The sequence below is a fragment of the Penicillium cataractarum genome (assembly GCF_028827025.1).
Source record: "Penicillium cataractarum strain IBT 29864 chromosome Unknown utg000001l, whole genome shotgun sequence".
NCBI lineage: Eukaryota > Fungi > Ascomycota > Eurotiomycetes > Eurotiales > Aspergillaceae > Penicillium > Penicillium cataractarum.
Window position 1 is genome coordinate 1 of NW_026622737.1, and position 13,167 is coordinate 13,167.

The following is a 13,167-nucleotide window of genomic DNA, read 5'->3' on the forward strand; positions in this document are numbered from 1 at the left end:
CTAAACCCTAAAGGGCTCATAACTGTCGGACTCTAGGCGGTGACTATAAAGTCGTGGTAGTAAATACTTAATATAGTATCTAAATACACGGTTATAAGTCTATCGGTCGTGCGCACTTCTAAGAAGGAGAAGCACCACGATTATAGAAGAGTACCACCGATCTAGAAGAGAGATTAACAGGGATAATAAACTTAATTCAATTTAGTTAGGAAATATAACAGTATTTATATCTTAGAAACACGGCAAAAGATCACATAAGAAAGGATAGAGTATTAGAGTATTAGATAGTCTCCTACCTAGATAGGCAATTCAATACGAGTATGCAATTCAATGCAAGATCGTTAAGGATCAATTCGACAGATCTTATAGAGAAGAAGATCTAGATATAGAGAGGGGTTATATAAGTGGGTCCTTCGTCATATAACCCCATAACATCCATATGTTGACAGCTAGTTTTGGTGCTATTTCTAAATTTAGTAGCTAACCACCTTTCGACAAATTTCCTGTTTTATACTCTATACTATGCCTACATAAAACTTCGTGTTATGATCCCTATTATTAGCTATTGCTTTTGGGGTAGTGCCCGGGATAGTAGGGAGAGATGACTAAACTAGCTAATATTAGGGTTTCGGGAGCGGCAAGGGCGCAAAGTCATTTCTACTAGCTAGTGTAGCCTCTGAGCTAACTAATATTAACTCCTCTAGCAAAAATACCACGGGTAAAAGATCACGGAGTTTTTAGAGAAAATAGGTACTATTTATATATCATCTATAATAAGATAGCAGTTATTCCGAACTAAGCTTTAGATCTATCTTATTCAACACTATTTCTAGGAGGGTTAAGGTATAATCTCCTATCTCTTAGTTAGTATTTTAAATATCCGAATCAGGGAGGAGAAGCTACATATCTAGAATAATTAAAAATATACTAATTCAATAGTGATAGAATATTTCGCCCTATCTATCTTCCTAGAAATATTTTAAGCTATTCTCTTTATTCCGCTATAACCGTTATATTTAGGGTATATAGATATACCGACCATTCTCACATTATTATATTCAGAGTAAGGCATGTTTTCTTTTTCGATATATTAATTCAAGAATAGAGGGGTAAGAGGGCGTTATTCTCGTATAGAGATAAGAGTAAGAGGGGGTGTTATAGTTACCTATAGAATAGCTAAGGTTAAAGAAAGGAAGAGGATATTTATAGCCCGCTAGTTCTGATACCTAAACTTATTAGCCTAACTCGTCGGGTGATAAACCCGATAGTGGCTAGGGCTCCGAATAACCCCGCCTAACTAGGCTAGTCTATATTTCGACTCTCTATATACCTAACGAGATATAAAATCCTCCTCGTTTTATTATAGTTAATCTAAGCTAGAGAAAGAAGTAAAGGGGGAAAAACCTATAATACTAGACTTATTTTAACTTATTCGGAATATAATAAGAACTCCGTGACTATATTATAGACTATTAGGCTAGTAAAGTCGTGACTATCCCGAATCTATCTACTAACCGCTAGTATAGTTAGAATTCTAGCTCTTAACGGTACGGTTACTTAAAGTCTAAGCATACTTACCTCGTAAATACTAAAGTCCCGGAATTAACGGTCTATAGACGGAGAATAATATAGCTAATTCGATTAGTAGTGACTAGGATACCGAGGAGGAAAATAACGATAGTAGTAACCTCCTAAATAGTAGATATAATAACGATGACGGTAATAATAATAATTCGAGCGATTAGGGTAATAATCTTACCTTAACAAAGTGCCCTCACTTAAGGTACTATCACAAAGGACGCTTCCTGAACCGAGCGGGTCTTAAGCGCTATTTCGAGTCACGTACGCGATAATAACGGATCTACTAGATTTCGATGCTAATCGTATATTATAGATATTTAATACTACGAAATATATATCTACTATCGCTAGTTATTTTAACAAACACGATAATATATAAGATACTTATCAACATATGGATATTGTGGGGTCACATGACGAAGGACCCACTCATATAACCCCTCTCTCATCTAGATCTTCTCTATAAGATCTATCGAATTAATCCTCAACGATCTTACATTGAAATACATACTCGCATTAAATTACCTATCTAGGCAGGAGACTATCTAACACTCTAATACTCTATCCTTTCTTATATAATCTTTTACTATGTTTCTAAGATATAAATACTACTATGTTTCCTAGTTAAATTGAATTAAGTTTGATATCTTTATTAATCAAGGACAGAAATCCTCGGCACTTCTTCTGCCACTACGCCCTATCTTGATTAGTCAATCTTCACACTACGCGATTATAGTACTTTAGCTAGTACGCACAATCACCCTACGCGACCGTGGTGCTAAGTTAGTACGCACGATTAACCTTACGCGACCGTGGTGCTTTCGCTAGTACGCACTGTCAAGAACCACGACTTTATGGCCACCGCCTAAAGTCCGACAATTTGATATTATTAGAGCAGGAGAGGTCGTCTCTCTCTAAGAGGCTATAATAGCTAAATTAATTCACCACTAAGTTAGGAAAGCTAGATAGGAATATAATGTACGTTTAATTATATAGAAATATATAACTAATATTTACTAATACGAAATAGACGAGAGAAATAAAAAAATATATTTATTATTATCTATAGATTGATTTTTGAATTCTTTAGCCCTAATTTAGAAAACTTAGCTTTTTAAGACTAGGCTAAGTAGGAAATCCTTCGCAACCACGATCTTTTGAAGCGTATAGTTCCGTTGCCTCTATTAAATACTATAGTAGCAAAAAACATGCGGATTACTGCTCTTATTAGTATATATATAGAGGCAATATCACGACATATTTTTTAGTCTATCTATCTTCTAGATAGAAATTAACTTCACGAACTCATAAATACCACATAGTTATATAATTGGCACTAGGGAACTTATTTAAGATCGGCCCTTCTTCGATCCCTCACCCAAGAGCAAAAGAACAATAGCTTCACGCGAACCAAAAAGCTTATAACTAAGGTTTTAGAGCTCACGAAACTAATGCTATCAGTAAAAAGATAACTTCTCTTTAAGGACTCCCTTTCTAAGGTCTTCAAGAATATTACTAACCAATAGATATAATTCCAAGAGTTAGGAGCGGCAATCGAGCCTAAGTTCAAACTAAACGATGATATAGATAACTAGAAATTATTTCCGTTAGGGTGCAACCCAACGCGAGTTATGAATGATAATGTGGATCAATTCCTTAACCTTAACTCGAAGAAGGCTAGTGCAAAGTTAAATATCACGCAGACTAATTTTGTTTTATGGCCTGCTTTTTTCATTTCTGAGGCAGGAGAATAGGAACTTCTGAAAGCGGGCTTTGCTCTCGGCGAGGAACAGATAAGACCTGCCAAAAACGAAGAAAGCGCGATTACTTCTCGCCGAGTTCGCCAGGCTACACGAAAGTCTCATCGCAAGAGAGCCAATCACCCGACTATGGCACGCAATAGCTTATCGGGTATGATGAGATAGCCCACTCTTACCTAAATTACGAAGGGCTCAGGGCTTTGGAGACAGGAATAAAGGCCAAGGCTTAGTTCATATTAAGGTAACTCAGGCTTAAGGCGATCATACTTCTCTTCCTTTCCTTTCCTTTGTTATGCTTAATCAGGTAAATTGATATATGATCAGATTCCACTAGACCTTTCTGAGAGTAGAAGAAAGTTTTAGGTAGTAGCCCGGCTATTTAACTTGACCCTTACATTTTGTACCCCTAACCCCTCAATCAATACCACGATGCAGGTAGATTGCACCAAAGGAGTGTTCGCTCGATATGGGCTCTCTTCAATATCCCCCATATAAACAAGATACTATTCTGGATACGCAGTATCTATCTTATCCGAGAATCCACCAATCCTATCCGACGGAGCTGGGATAAGCATTCTCCACAGGAAAATATTTCCACTCACCACCAGCTCCCTAACCCATTCCATGTGACTGTCCAATATTACTCTTTTGACAAATTTGCTGGGGAACCCATTTCACTAAAAGCGTTCGAAACAACCGATGGAAACATCTCAAGATTTTGGGTATCCTACGCTCCCTGCTTCGGGTAGCTGAAGCGGCTATCCACACATCCAAGGTCGCGCGTCGGAAGGCCTATACAGCCGCGTCGACGCGTACGGTAACCAGCACCAGGGTCCTTTCAAAATACTGGCGCTTCTCAGCTTGTATTGATTGACGACTTCCTCATCCTTGCTGGTGGTGTGCCAATACAATTCGGATATGAGACAATCGGCACTGTCGGCATCGGTGGCGCTCCCAGTGGAGATCTTGACGAGGCAGATGCGATGGCTGCACTCCTGCAAGTGATAGATAAGCTAGAATGAATTACCTTTTGGCGTGATATCTGTATCAAAAGAATGGCATCAAGGCCATCGGCAATTTTGGCCTACCGCACCTTCTATTATAGAGGACTTTTTTGTTATTTGGAAATGCGATGACATTTGTTTGGTGTTAATCGTTACTTGAATTTCCCGCGAAAGTTTGATCTAATACACCCTCCAATTACCTGCCTCTCCAGGCGAGTTTCGTATACTAAAGTATCCGGAGCTTTCGAGATTCATGCGAAGCTCACGAAATTTGCTCGTTTTCGCCTTGCGTTCGAATAAGAGGTCAATCTCGAGATAACTCAAACCAAAGGTCTCCGGCAGCCTCCAGTAGCACCAAACGAGGCACAGAGCTGTAGTGCCAGCGAAGAAGAAACAGGACTTCCCCTTCCAGTCCCACGCTGCGGGGCTCAACATCCGTGGAGTCATCCAATTGATGAGAATACCGGCTAAATTATAGGCAGTCCGAGCCAGGACCACCGTTTTGGTACGAAGCCGAGTCGATGGGATTTCCGCGACCAGTACATAGCACACGGGTCCGACCGTCATGTCGTATACAAATGTCAGAATCAAAAGCAAAGAACCAAGAGTCCAGAGCTGGCCGTGGGATGTTGGAAGAGTGCCGACAATGCCACCAACTAATAAAATAGTTAGTAGGGCTGAGAGGCCGCAAAGATACAGCCGACGACGTCCGAAACGTGATAAGAGCGACCAGGAAATCATAGCACCAACTATGGCTATTCCGTAGGTGCCTAGTGAGAGATTGAAGGCGTTGTCCACACTGAACCCTGCTTGCTCGTAGAATGTTGACGCCCAGCCCATCAAGCTAGTCCCGCAAATCTGTTGTGCGATCCACACCATACAGGCGATCTCAGTTCGTCGGCGATCAACTCCTTTGAAGGTGTCAAAGTATGACATGCCGCCACCATCTTCTTTTAAGTACTTTTCAATCTCATTAGTTTGCACCATCAGAGCCACTGTCTGGTCAATATTGATCTTGTGCTTCCTGGTTAGCCTTCTCAAAGACTTTTCGGCATCCTTTTGTTTCCTGTGGCGGATCAGCCACCATGGGGATTCCGGGGCGAATGCAACTGCGACCAGGATAGGTAGACAAACAGCCCACTGAAGTGCAAAAGGGACCCGATATGACCACTGGGATGCGTTGTCGACGAACTTTCTCAGTATTCCCGTAGCCAAAAACTGGCCAAGAACCCAACACAGGTTGACATTACTGAGTAGGTATGCGCGAAGCGTGATAGGCATCACTTCCGCAGCGTATGTGATTGCCAATGTCTGAAAAACGCCCCATGGAACACCACACAAAATTTGGGCCGCTAGCAACATCTGTATATCCACTGCAAAAAATGGCAACAAAATACTCAACATCAGGAATGTCAACGCGGACACCATGGTCCAGCGGTAGCCGATTCGATCAGCAAAATAGCCATTTGCAAGTAGCCCGACTATCTCGCCGGCCTCTGCTGCGGTTGACAAGGCGAATTGCCACGTCGAAGAAATTTGATACCCGGAGTCAGATGTTGGCGTTCCGTATCTTTGTTTGAATGCAGGGAAAGCGAAGAAGTTGAAAATTAGAAGGGTATCGAATCCTTCCATTATCAAGGTGGAAGACAATATGAATGACCAGGCTATAGCCTTAGGGTACAAGCGACACCCACGAAGGAAGGTCAATTCCTGTTCAGCCCGGGTGGCTGCTCTAGCGGGGAAATCGAGAGGTCGCAATCCCGGCAATGCCGTCGCGAACTGTGCGGTGAGGACGGCGGCATCAGTCAGACCGAGAGTCCCACTGTTGGGGCTACCTTGCTCTGTGTGCAAGTAGAATGGAGAAGAGGTTGTGCCGTCGAGGACCTCGTTTCTCTGAGTAATATTTGAAATGTTTTCCAAATTATTCGAAGGATACACCTCAGAAAAGGAAGCGGGGCCAATGACACCTGATATGTCATTTTCTTGGGATGTCGGCAGCATATTTTCCTTGGTATGACAAGGAAAGCTGTCGTTCCAGCCTTTTTTCATCTAAATACGAGTAGCTCAATTGACAGACCTACTTGACGCCGTTAAATATCATCCGAGTGACGACGCATTAATGTATGAAGAGGTGGCAATAGGCTTTATGCTGAGGACACCTCAGGTGAACGTGACGCCACCTGGGAAGGTTCTCGCCTTGCTAAAAAGTTGAAAACCTTGGACTATATAAGCCACAGCTCTGCCGACTCGTGGTTGTTCCGGACGCGGCTTACGTCGCGAAAGCCACTGGATGCACAGCCTTGGCGTCCCACAAGATGGGGCGGGGCAACCATGTCAGTGGAGCGCCGAGTTCCGACATGGTCTAGAAGTCGAAGCCAAACTTTATTACGCTAGCGTACCAAGGCGGGCGCTTTTAATTATTCAACTACAAGGTCTCAAACACTCTGTCTGATCCAGTTCTGGCCAAATCGTGTAACCTTGTCCTTGCGATGTCCCCCACACTACTAGGTCGTCGCCTCGCCCAGGACGGAACTAGCCTCTATTATCGGCACTTGAACCAGAAATTGCTCACTTCAATATATGGCTTCTCGTAGTTCTACAAGTAGCAGAATTATTACACTCAACGCTCCCAGGGTGCGATTGCTACCTGTTGCTCCTATCGATTAATCTTCTCTGGTAGTTCTAGTCGTTCTCAAAAGCCAAATAATTCTCGATTTTCCTGTGTCGACCATCTTACCAAGACAGACCTCGGAAACCTGAAGCCGGGCGGTTGGATTCGCGAGCTGCTAGACTGTGGCTAATTTCGAGCTCTAAGGTTTGCAAAAACCACAACAGTTTCCATGAAAAGAAACACCCATAGAGGTGTTCAAAAAAAGAAGTACAATAGCATCGGTGACTTAGGAGAGCAATTTAACTGATATAGGATTCGTGGGGTCAGTTTGTACGGAGAGCACTCAATTGATGCCTTTATACGCGCCAATTTAAAGGCATTAGTCTTGCAAAGCCTCCAACGAATGAATACCCAGGATAGTATGCACTTTGTACGGGCTTTCAATATCAGTAAGTTCTCTTCCTTAACGCTGGCCTTGATTTAATGTGCGATGAAGAGACATGTTCCTGGCCTCCCGCCTACACTGCTATCGTTCTCCATAAATATACACTCTGTAAGAAAATACAATAACAAACCATGCGCGACGGAGGATCTTAGAGCTTACCACGGTGGTCTCATTTAAAAGTCCTCAGCCACCACCTAGGCTTTTTCTCAACAATTTCCAATATTTCCGATGCTGCCATGTTATAGATGAAAGATATTGAAAGTATATTAAATCTGAAATAAGCACCTTGCTTTGCTCCAAATAGAATGAATAGAACAGCTGTACAGCATAACAATGAACTATCTAGATGAGTCACCATTCATCCGCCCGGAGGCAAACTTGAACAGAATTATGCGATCCTATCTCTTGAGAAAAAGAATCAGGCCGAGTCTATGGCACCACAGTCCGATTTTGATGCTCAAGGGTGGAACCCACAAGCCTCAGTTCCCAACATCAGGCCGTTTTTAAGGTCGAATTTCAGTTTCTACCTATATAATTACTTGACAAATTGAGCTGAAGTCATTTCAGACCAAGTAAAGTACAGGTTTCATTACACTACCAGTCACTAATGTCCACCTTCAGAATTTGGGAAGCTGAGTGAGAACATTCTGCTTTGAAAGCGACTAGAAGAGCCCATCATAGAACAAGGCTTTTTATATCATGATGATCGCCAATTCAACCTCATAAAATCTACCAGATGTCAATTCCATGTATAAGAGGCTGTGGGCAATAGCCCACGGTAAGCCCGGACGGAGAACTGCATTGGGCAATGCCAAGTTTCATGTCTTTGCTCCATTTGAGTTGGTGCTAGAAACTTGCTGAAGCTCATATATTAGTTCAGTTCGATTGCTAACGGGACTATGCTCCCTTCCGTCGCCCAGTCGCGACCTTCCTTGCCTTCCACTACCTAGAATAATTGATGATATCCCTGAGAGTAACTTGTATGCAGATATACAGGATGGACAAAGTCCGCCCTGAGGACACAGTGTCCTTGATCACCCTAGGCGATCACTGATCATGTTTGTGCAAAATGCCCTTTTACACTGGCCCACCTTGCTCCTGGGAGCGCCTTATGTATGGGGGTCTGCTCCTGGGAAGCATATGTGTAATGCTTCTCATTGGTCGCACGTGACTCCTGCGGGTGTCGTCTTTCTTGCGGGTTTGGTTGGCTGACGTTGTCCCCCCGCGGGTTTCTGACGGTTTGCCTGGTAACACAAGCCTTCGCGTCTTCTACTCCCTACTTGTGGAGAAATGTGCATAAGCCGTGCGAACCCTTTACCCCACATTAGAAGAACCAATGTCTACAGTGCCTGCATGGAGTGTCGAAAGAAAAGAGTCAAGGTTCGGAAGCATTCACGTTCGTGTGGAAAAGAAACTAAAAAAGTGGCAGTGTTCCCGTGCAATTCCCTGTGCACGGTGCACAGTAACAGGATGCGCATGTATTGTTGACCCAGCACGGATCGCAGACGCCGTGGCCATTTCCTTGAGTTGTATAAATCTAATCAAGTACTTTGTATCATGATTAACCAACTCCGATGTGGAAATTCGGATGTGCTCAAATCGTTGATTCTGGCAATTCGCAGGTTTAGAACGGACCAGGATGCGATGACCTATAGAGTGCAAAGAAACGGATTCTCTGATGATTGAGCTAGGGTGTGATATTTGCTTTCGTTTTATTTGAACTCAATGTTGTTTCGAGAGTGCATGGCCCAGACCTGTTGGGTGATGTATCAGATCGCAGCTCAAAGATATCAACTAAACTGAAGATACTGTAATCCGCTCGGCCACCAACTCTGCTTAAAAGAGGAATAAAGGATCTTTTTTTCATCGTGTTCGTTTGACGCTACGGCATTACCAAAAAGGTGGATGCCAAGAGCTTTTGCGAAACCTGCAGTTGGAATATATTTTAATATCTGAGGCGTCAACGCTATTGTATACTTCGTTAGGAATTTCTACGCGTAGCATAGTTCTCCGTTACCTAACCCGTCTTCATTTCATAGTGCGAACAACCTCATCTAGAGGTTTTGGCATGCGAGTATCAGTACAGCCAGTATCTCAGTAGACGCTCGATTATTGTAAGATCAGGAAACGGTTGAAGCTAATGCTGTGGATGGCAATTTGAAAATTCGAAGGCTCTTACTTGAAGGAGTCTAGTAACGGTGGAGGAATTCTCAGCCTGTAGTCATAGGCCTGAGCGCTATTTACTAAAGCGACAGAGAGCTTCCAAATTTCATTCCACGTAGTAAGCTGAACATAGCATTTTAAGCAGAATTTAATAGCATATTGCAGCCAAGAGTGCTGCCGAGCTGATTTTGTTTCATGTTACCAGTGACCAACAACAAGACGAAATTGTAAGATAACTCAGCCATCGATCGGGACTCCACCATTTAATCCAGGCCTGATGAGGACGGATGGTGTCAGTTCTCTCCGATGGAAACCGGAACATCCCCTACAGTGCCGAATTCTTTCCATTTTCCAATATCGACTCGGTATTTCGGGTTGTGGTTACGGATCAGAATTGAATTCTGTTCTCCAGGCTGCGTAGTTGCACGCCAAGTGAGAGTGCAAATTCTCGTATCCCTCACATCGTCAACAAGGTCTATTGCACCAGAGGGCCCTAACATGGAACCCGGTTCGCTTATGGAGCAAATCTCCCGACAGCCACCGTTATGGCGAATGCTCATATCATTAATGTCGTCGGTGGTTAGGACATCATTTGGGTTACCGAGTCTGTAGAACTCCCCGCTAAGTCAACGTTAGGAATTGCATAAAATCATGACTCAAATCGGTTTGTGAAAGAGGCACCTTTCCATTTGAGCATTTTCAAGGCGGATATCATACTTCATATCATCTTGAATGATAATGTCGAGATGTTGGTGGGCATCCATGTCGAGGTTTGACTAAAATGGTAACACTTAGCAGGTGAACAAGGCAGTCAAGATTAATCAATACGTGTGGTGGGGTGGCTTTGCATACTGTTAACAGAGTATTAGTAGAGGAGTAATACTTTCTTATACCAAAATTATTTTTACGAGGAAAATGCTCTTCGAGTAAATATCATAATGACGTAGGCTATTTCTTCCTTCACCTAAGGTGGCGTTCATTGAATAATTAGAATTGTATCCGTAGTCCTGATCTAGGCGGTACTAAAAGTCAGTTGACATCTCAAAGTGCAGACTTCTATGCTGGTCATGAGATAAGGTCATGAAAGTTCGTAAGTATAATTCAATAGTTTTTAGTCAAGGCTGTCATCCAATATTTCTTACAAAACTAGTAATTTAGGCCAAATCCATCTTGTCGTAGCACCAGGATTGGTGGGTACTCGGAGAAAGGAGATACTATAGACCCGCTAGGATTAGTCATGTATTTAGACCATCCAAATTGCCAGCTAGGGGCTTGGGAGCAATTCAAACTCTATGACTTCTATTGGTACACCTATACGGATGACTCATCTCTGTTCCCAACACATATTAGTGTTTAGTGTATCACGTGGTCAGGATGTCAAGGAATATGGCTGGAACAGCTGGATTCGTGGGTGTTCGGCGAAAGGAGATACTGTTGTACTTCGTACATCCAGCAGGATTAGTCATATAATACGGCCCACTCAATTGACAATCAGGGCCATGGTAGTTGATATCCTGTTGGTGTACTAATTCGACCAATAGTCAGTCGCCATGCCGTAGGACATGTCCCGATAAAGGGCTGTTTGGGGATGGTTGGTGATTAGCACGCGTCGGACCTAAAATTACGTGTGATTTCAGGGAAGGGCCGAAGCGGCGCATTTTTGCTTATCCCTGAATGTGGGTGTATATAGCAGCCTAAATATATTCTCGCTATCCCCCCCCTAAGTACCCTAAATCTTGGTATTTTCCGATCGGGTCTTCAAGATCTTTTAATAAAGCGGTCTGATCTATCTTTCTGCTAAATTAGATTTTAAGATTTCTATCTAGAAGGGGCTAACCATAGGGGAAGTAGTTTATATGGGGGATTTTTTTGATGGGGGATGCTAAGGCCAGGTCCCGCGGGTAGGCTATACCCTTTACGGCGACCCTTCTAAGCACACCTTAGTAGCCTTAGTAATCTGGCACTCTAGGGTTTCTAGGGCCTATAGTAAGATAGCTATCAACATATGGATGTTGTGGGGTCACATGACGAAGGACCCACTCATATAACCCCTCTCTCATCTAGATCTTCTCTAAAAAGATCTATCAGATTGATCCTCAACGATCTTGCATTGAATTGCATACTCGCATTGAATTGCCTACCTAGGCAGGAGACTATCTAACACTCCAATACTCTTTGCTTTCTCATGTGATCTTTTACCATGTTTCTAAGATATAAATACTGCTATGTTTCCTAACTAAATTGAATCAAGTTTATCATCCTTTGTGATCTCTCTTCTAGATCGGTGGTACTCTTCCACAATCGTGGTACTTCTCCTTCATAGAAGTGCGCACGACCGATAGACTTATAACCGTGTATTCAGACACTACATTGAGTATTTACCAATCCTTATGCACACTATCGTCTTGTGTGTATAACCACGACTTTATGGTCACCGCCTAAAGTCCGACAATTCTATAAAGGCCCTACTTATACGAGTTAGTTATTAAAAGAATTAGTGCATTATCTAGAATTTTGGGGATACGCTACTATTTATTTACTAAATAAATTCTATAAAGGCCCTATATATAGTCCACGTTGAACACCAGCGGTGTTCACAAACTCTACTAACAAAGCAATCCCGGCGCTAAACTAGGATAGTATTAGTACCCGCTGGTATTCAGGGGCAACTCCGCTGGTATTCATACCTTTGAAATAGCAACTAAGGTACACAATATTGATTTTCTTAAACGCCTCTTTCTTTATTAATTCCGGCAAGATATTAAGCATCATTTCTGTAAGTCAAAGCCGGAAGTTATGAGAAAGGGTAGTAGTATCAATCTTGTCAGTATTAATCTCCTACATACCACCGACAGATTGCCGACTGTGTTAAGGTACCCTTATAGCTAATCCCTATAGTAACCATAAGTAATAGATAGCCTATAGTAATTCAAAAACCTTAGCATTAGGAAAGTAAAGTATTAAGCTAAATAGAAACTAGATTTCTACTAGAGATAATAACGAAAGGCTATATATCGAGACGTATTCTTGCTAGCTAATTCGATGATCCTACCGCTTCAACGATAAATAACATAAAAGAGATAAATTCCCGTGATCTAAGCGTAATTCAATATCAGACACTTTACCTAATTATAGCGTGCTCGGAAACAATCAAAATCATTACCTAAAGATTATTAAAAACATAAAAATGAATTAACAACGCTCGTTAAGAATTAGCTAGTAAGTCTGTGAGTAGGCTATGAAATGATTAGCGTATAGGAAGCTTATAGGTATACTTAACCTTCGTGTATAGCTATATGATATAGCTATATAGGATAGTATAGGTAGGTAGGTGAAATGGATAGTTGCCTAAATAGGCAAGTGAAGTGGTACACAGATTAAAAGAATAAATTAAGACTTAGGATTTAAAACTGTTTAATAGGAATTCACGGTCCTTTTTATAATTTAAAAAACGGGATAGTCTGGCAGATTTATCTGATTCTACTAGATTCTATATGACCTAGTTTAATCATATGATATCTAGTCTTGAGATCTTCTAGAAGTATATTAGGAGTTCTGTTTAGACCGGTCCTTATAGGGTAATCTCTATCTATATTAATACTC

General features: G+C 42.0%; 1 protein-coding gene across 1 annotated transcript; it reads right to left on the bottom strand.

Moving 5' to 3' along the window:
- Positions 1–9,857: 9,857 nt before the first annotated feature.
- Positions 9,858–10,328, bottom strand: N7496_000001 (uncharacterized protein; the record flags this gene model as incomplete). The annotated part of the gene is made up of 2 exons (XM_056692932.1): positions 9,858–10,185; positions 10,246–10,328. The coding sequence occupies 2 exons, from the start codon at positions 10,326–10,328 to the stop codon at positions 9,858–9,860; spliced, it is 411 nt and encodes a 136-aa protein (XP_056559661.1).
- Between the last annotated feature and the right edge of the window lie 2,839 nt (positions 10,329–13,167).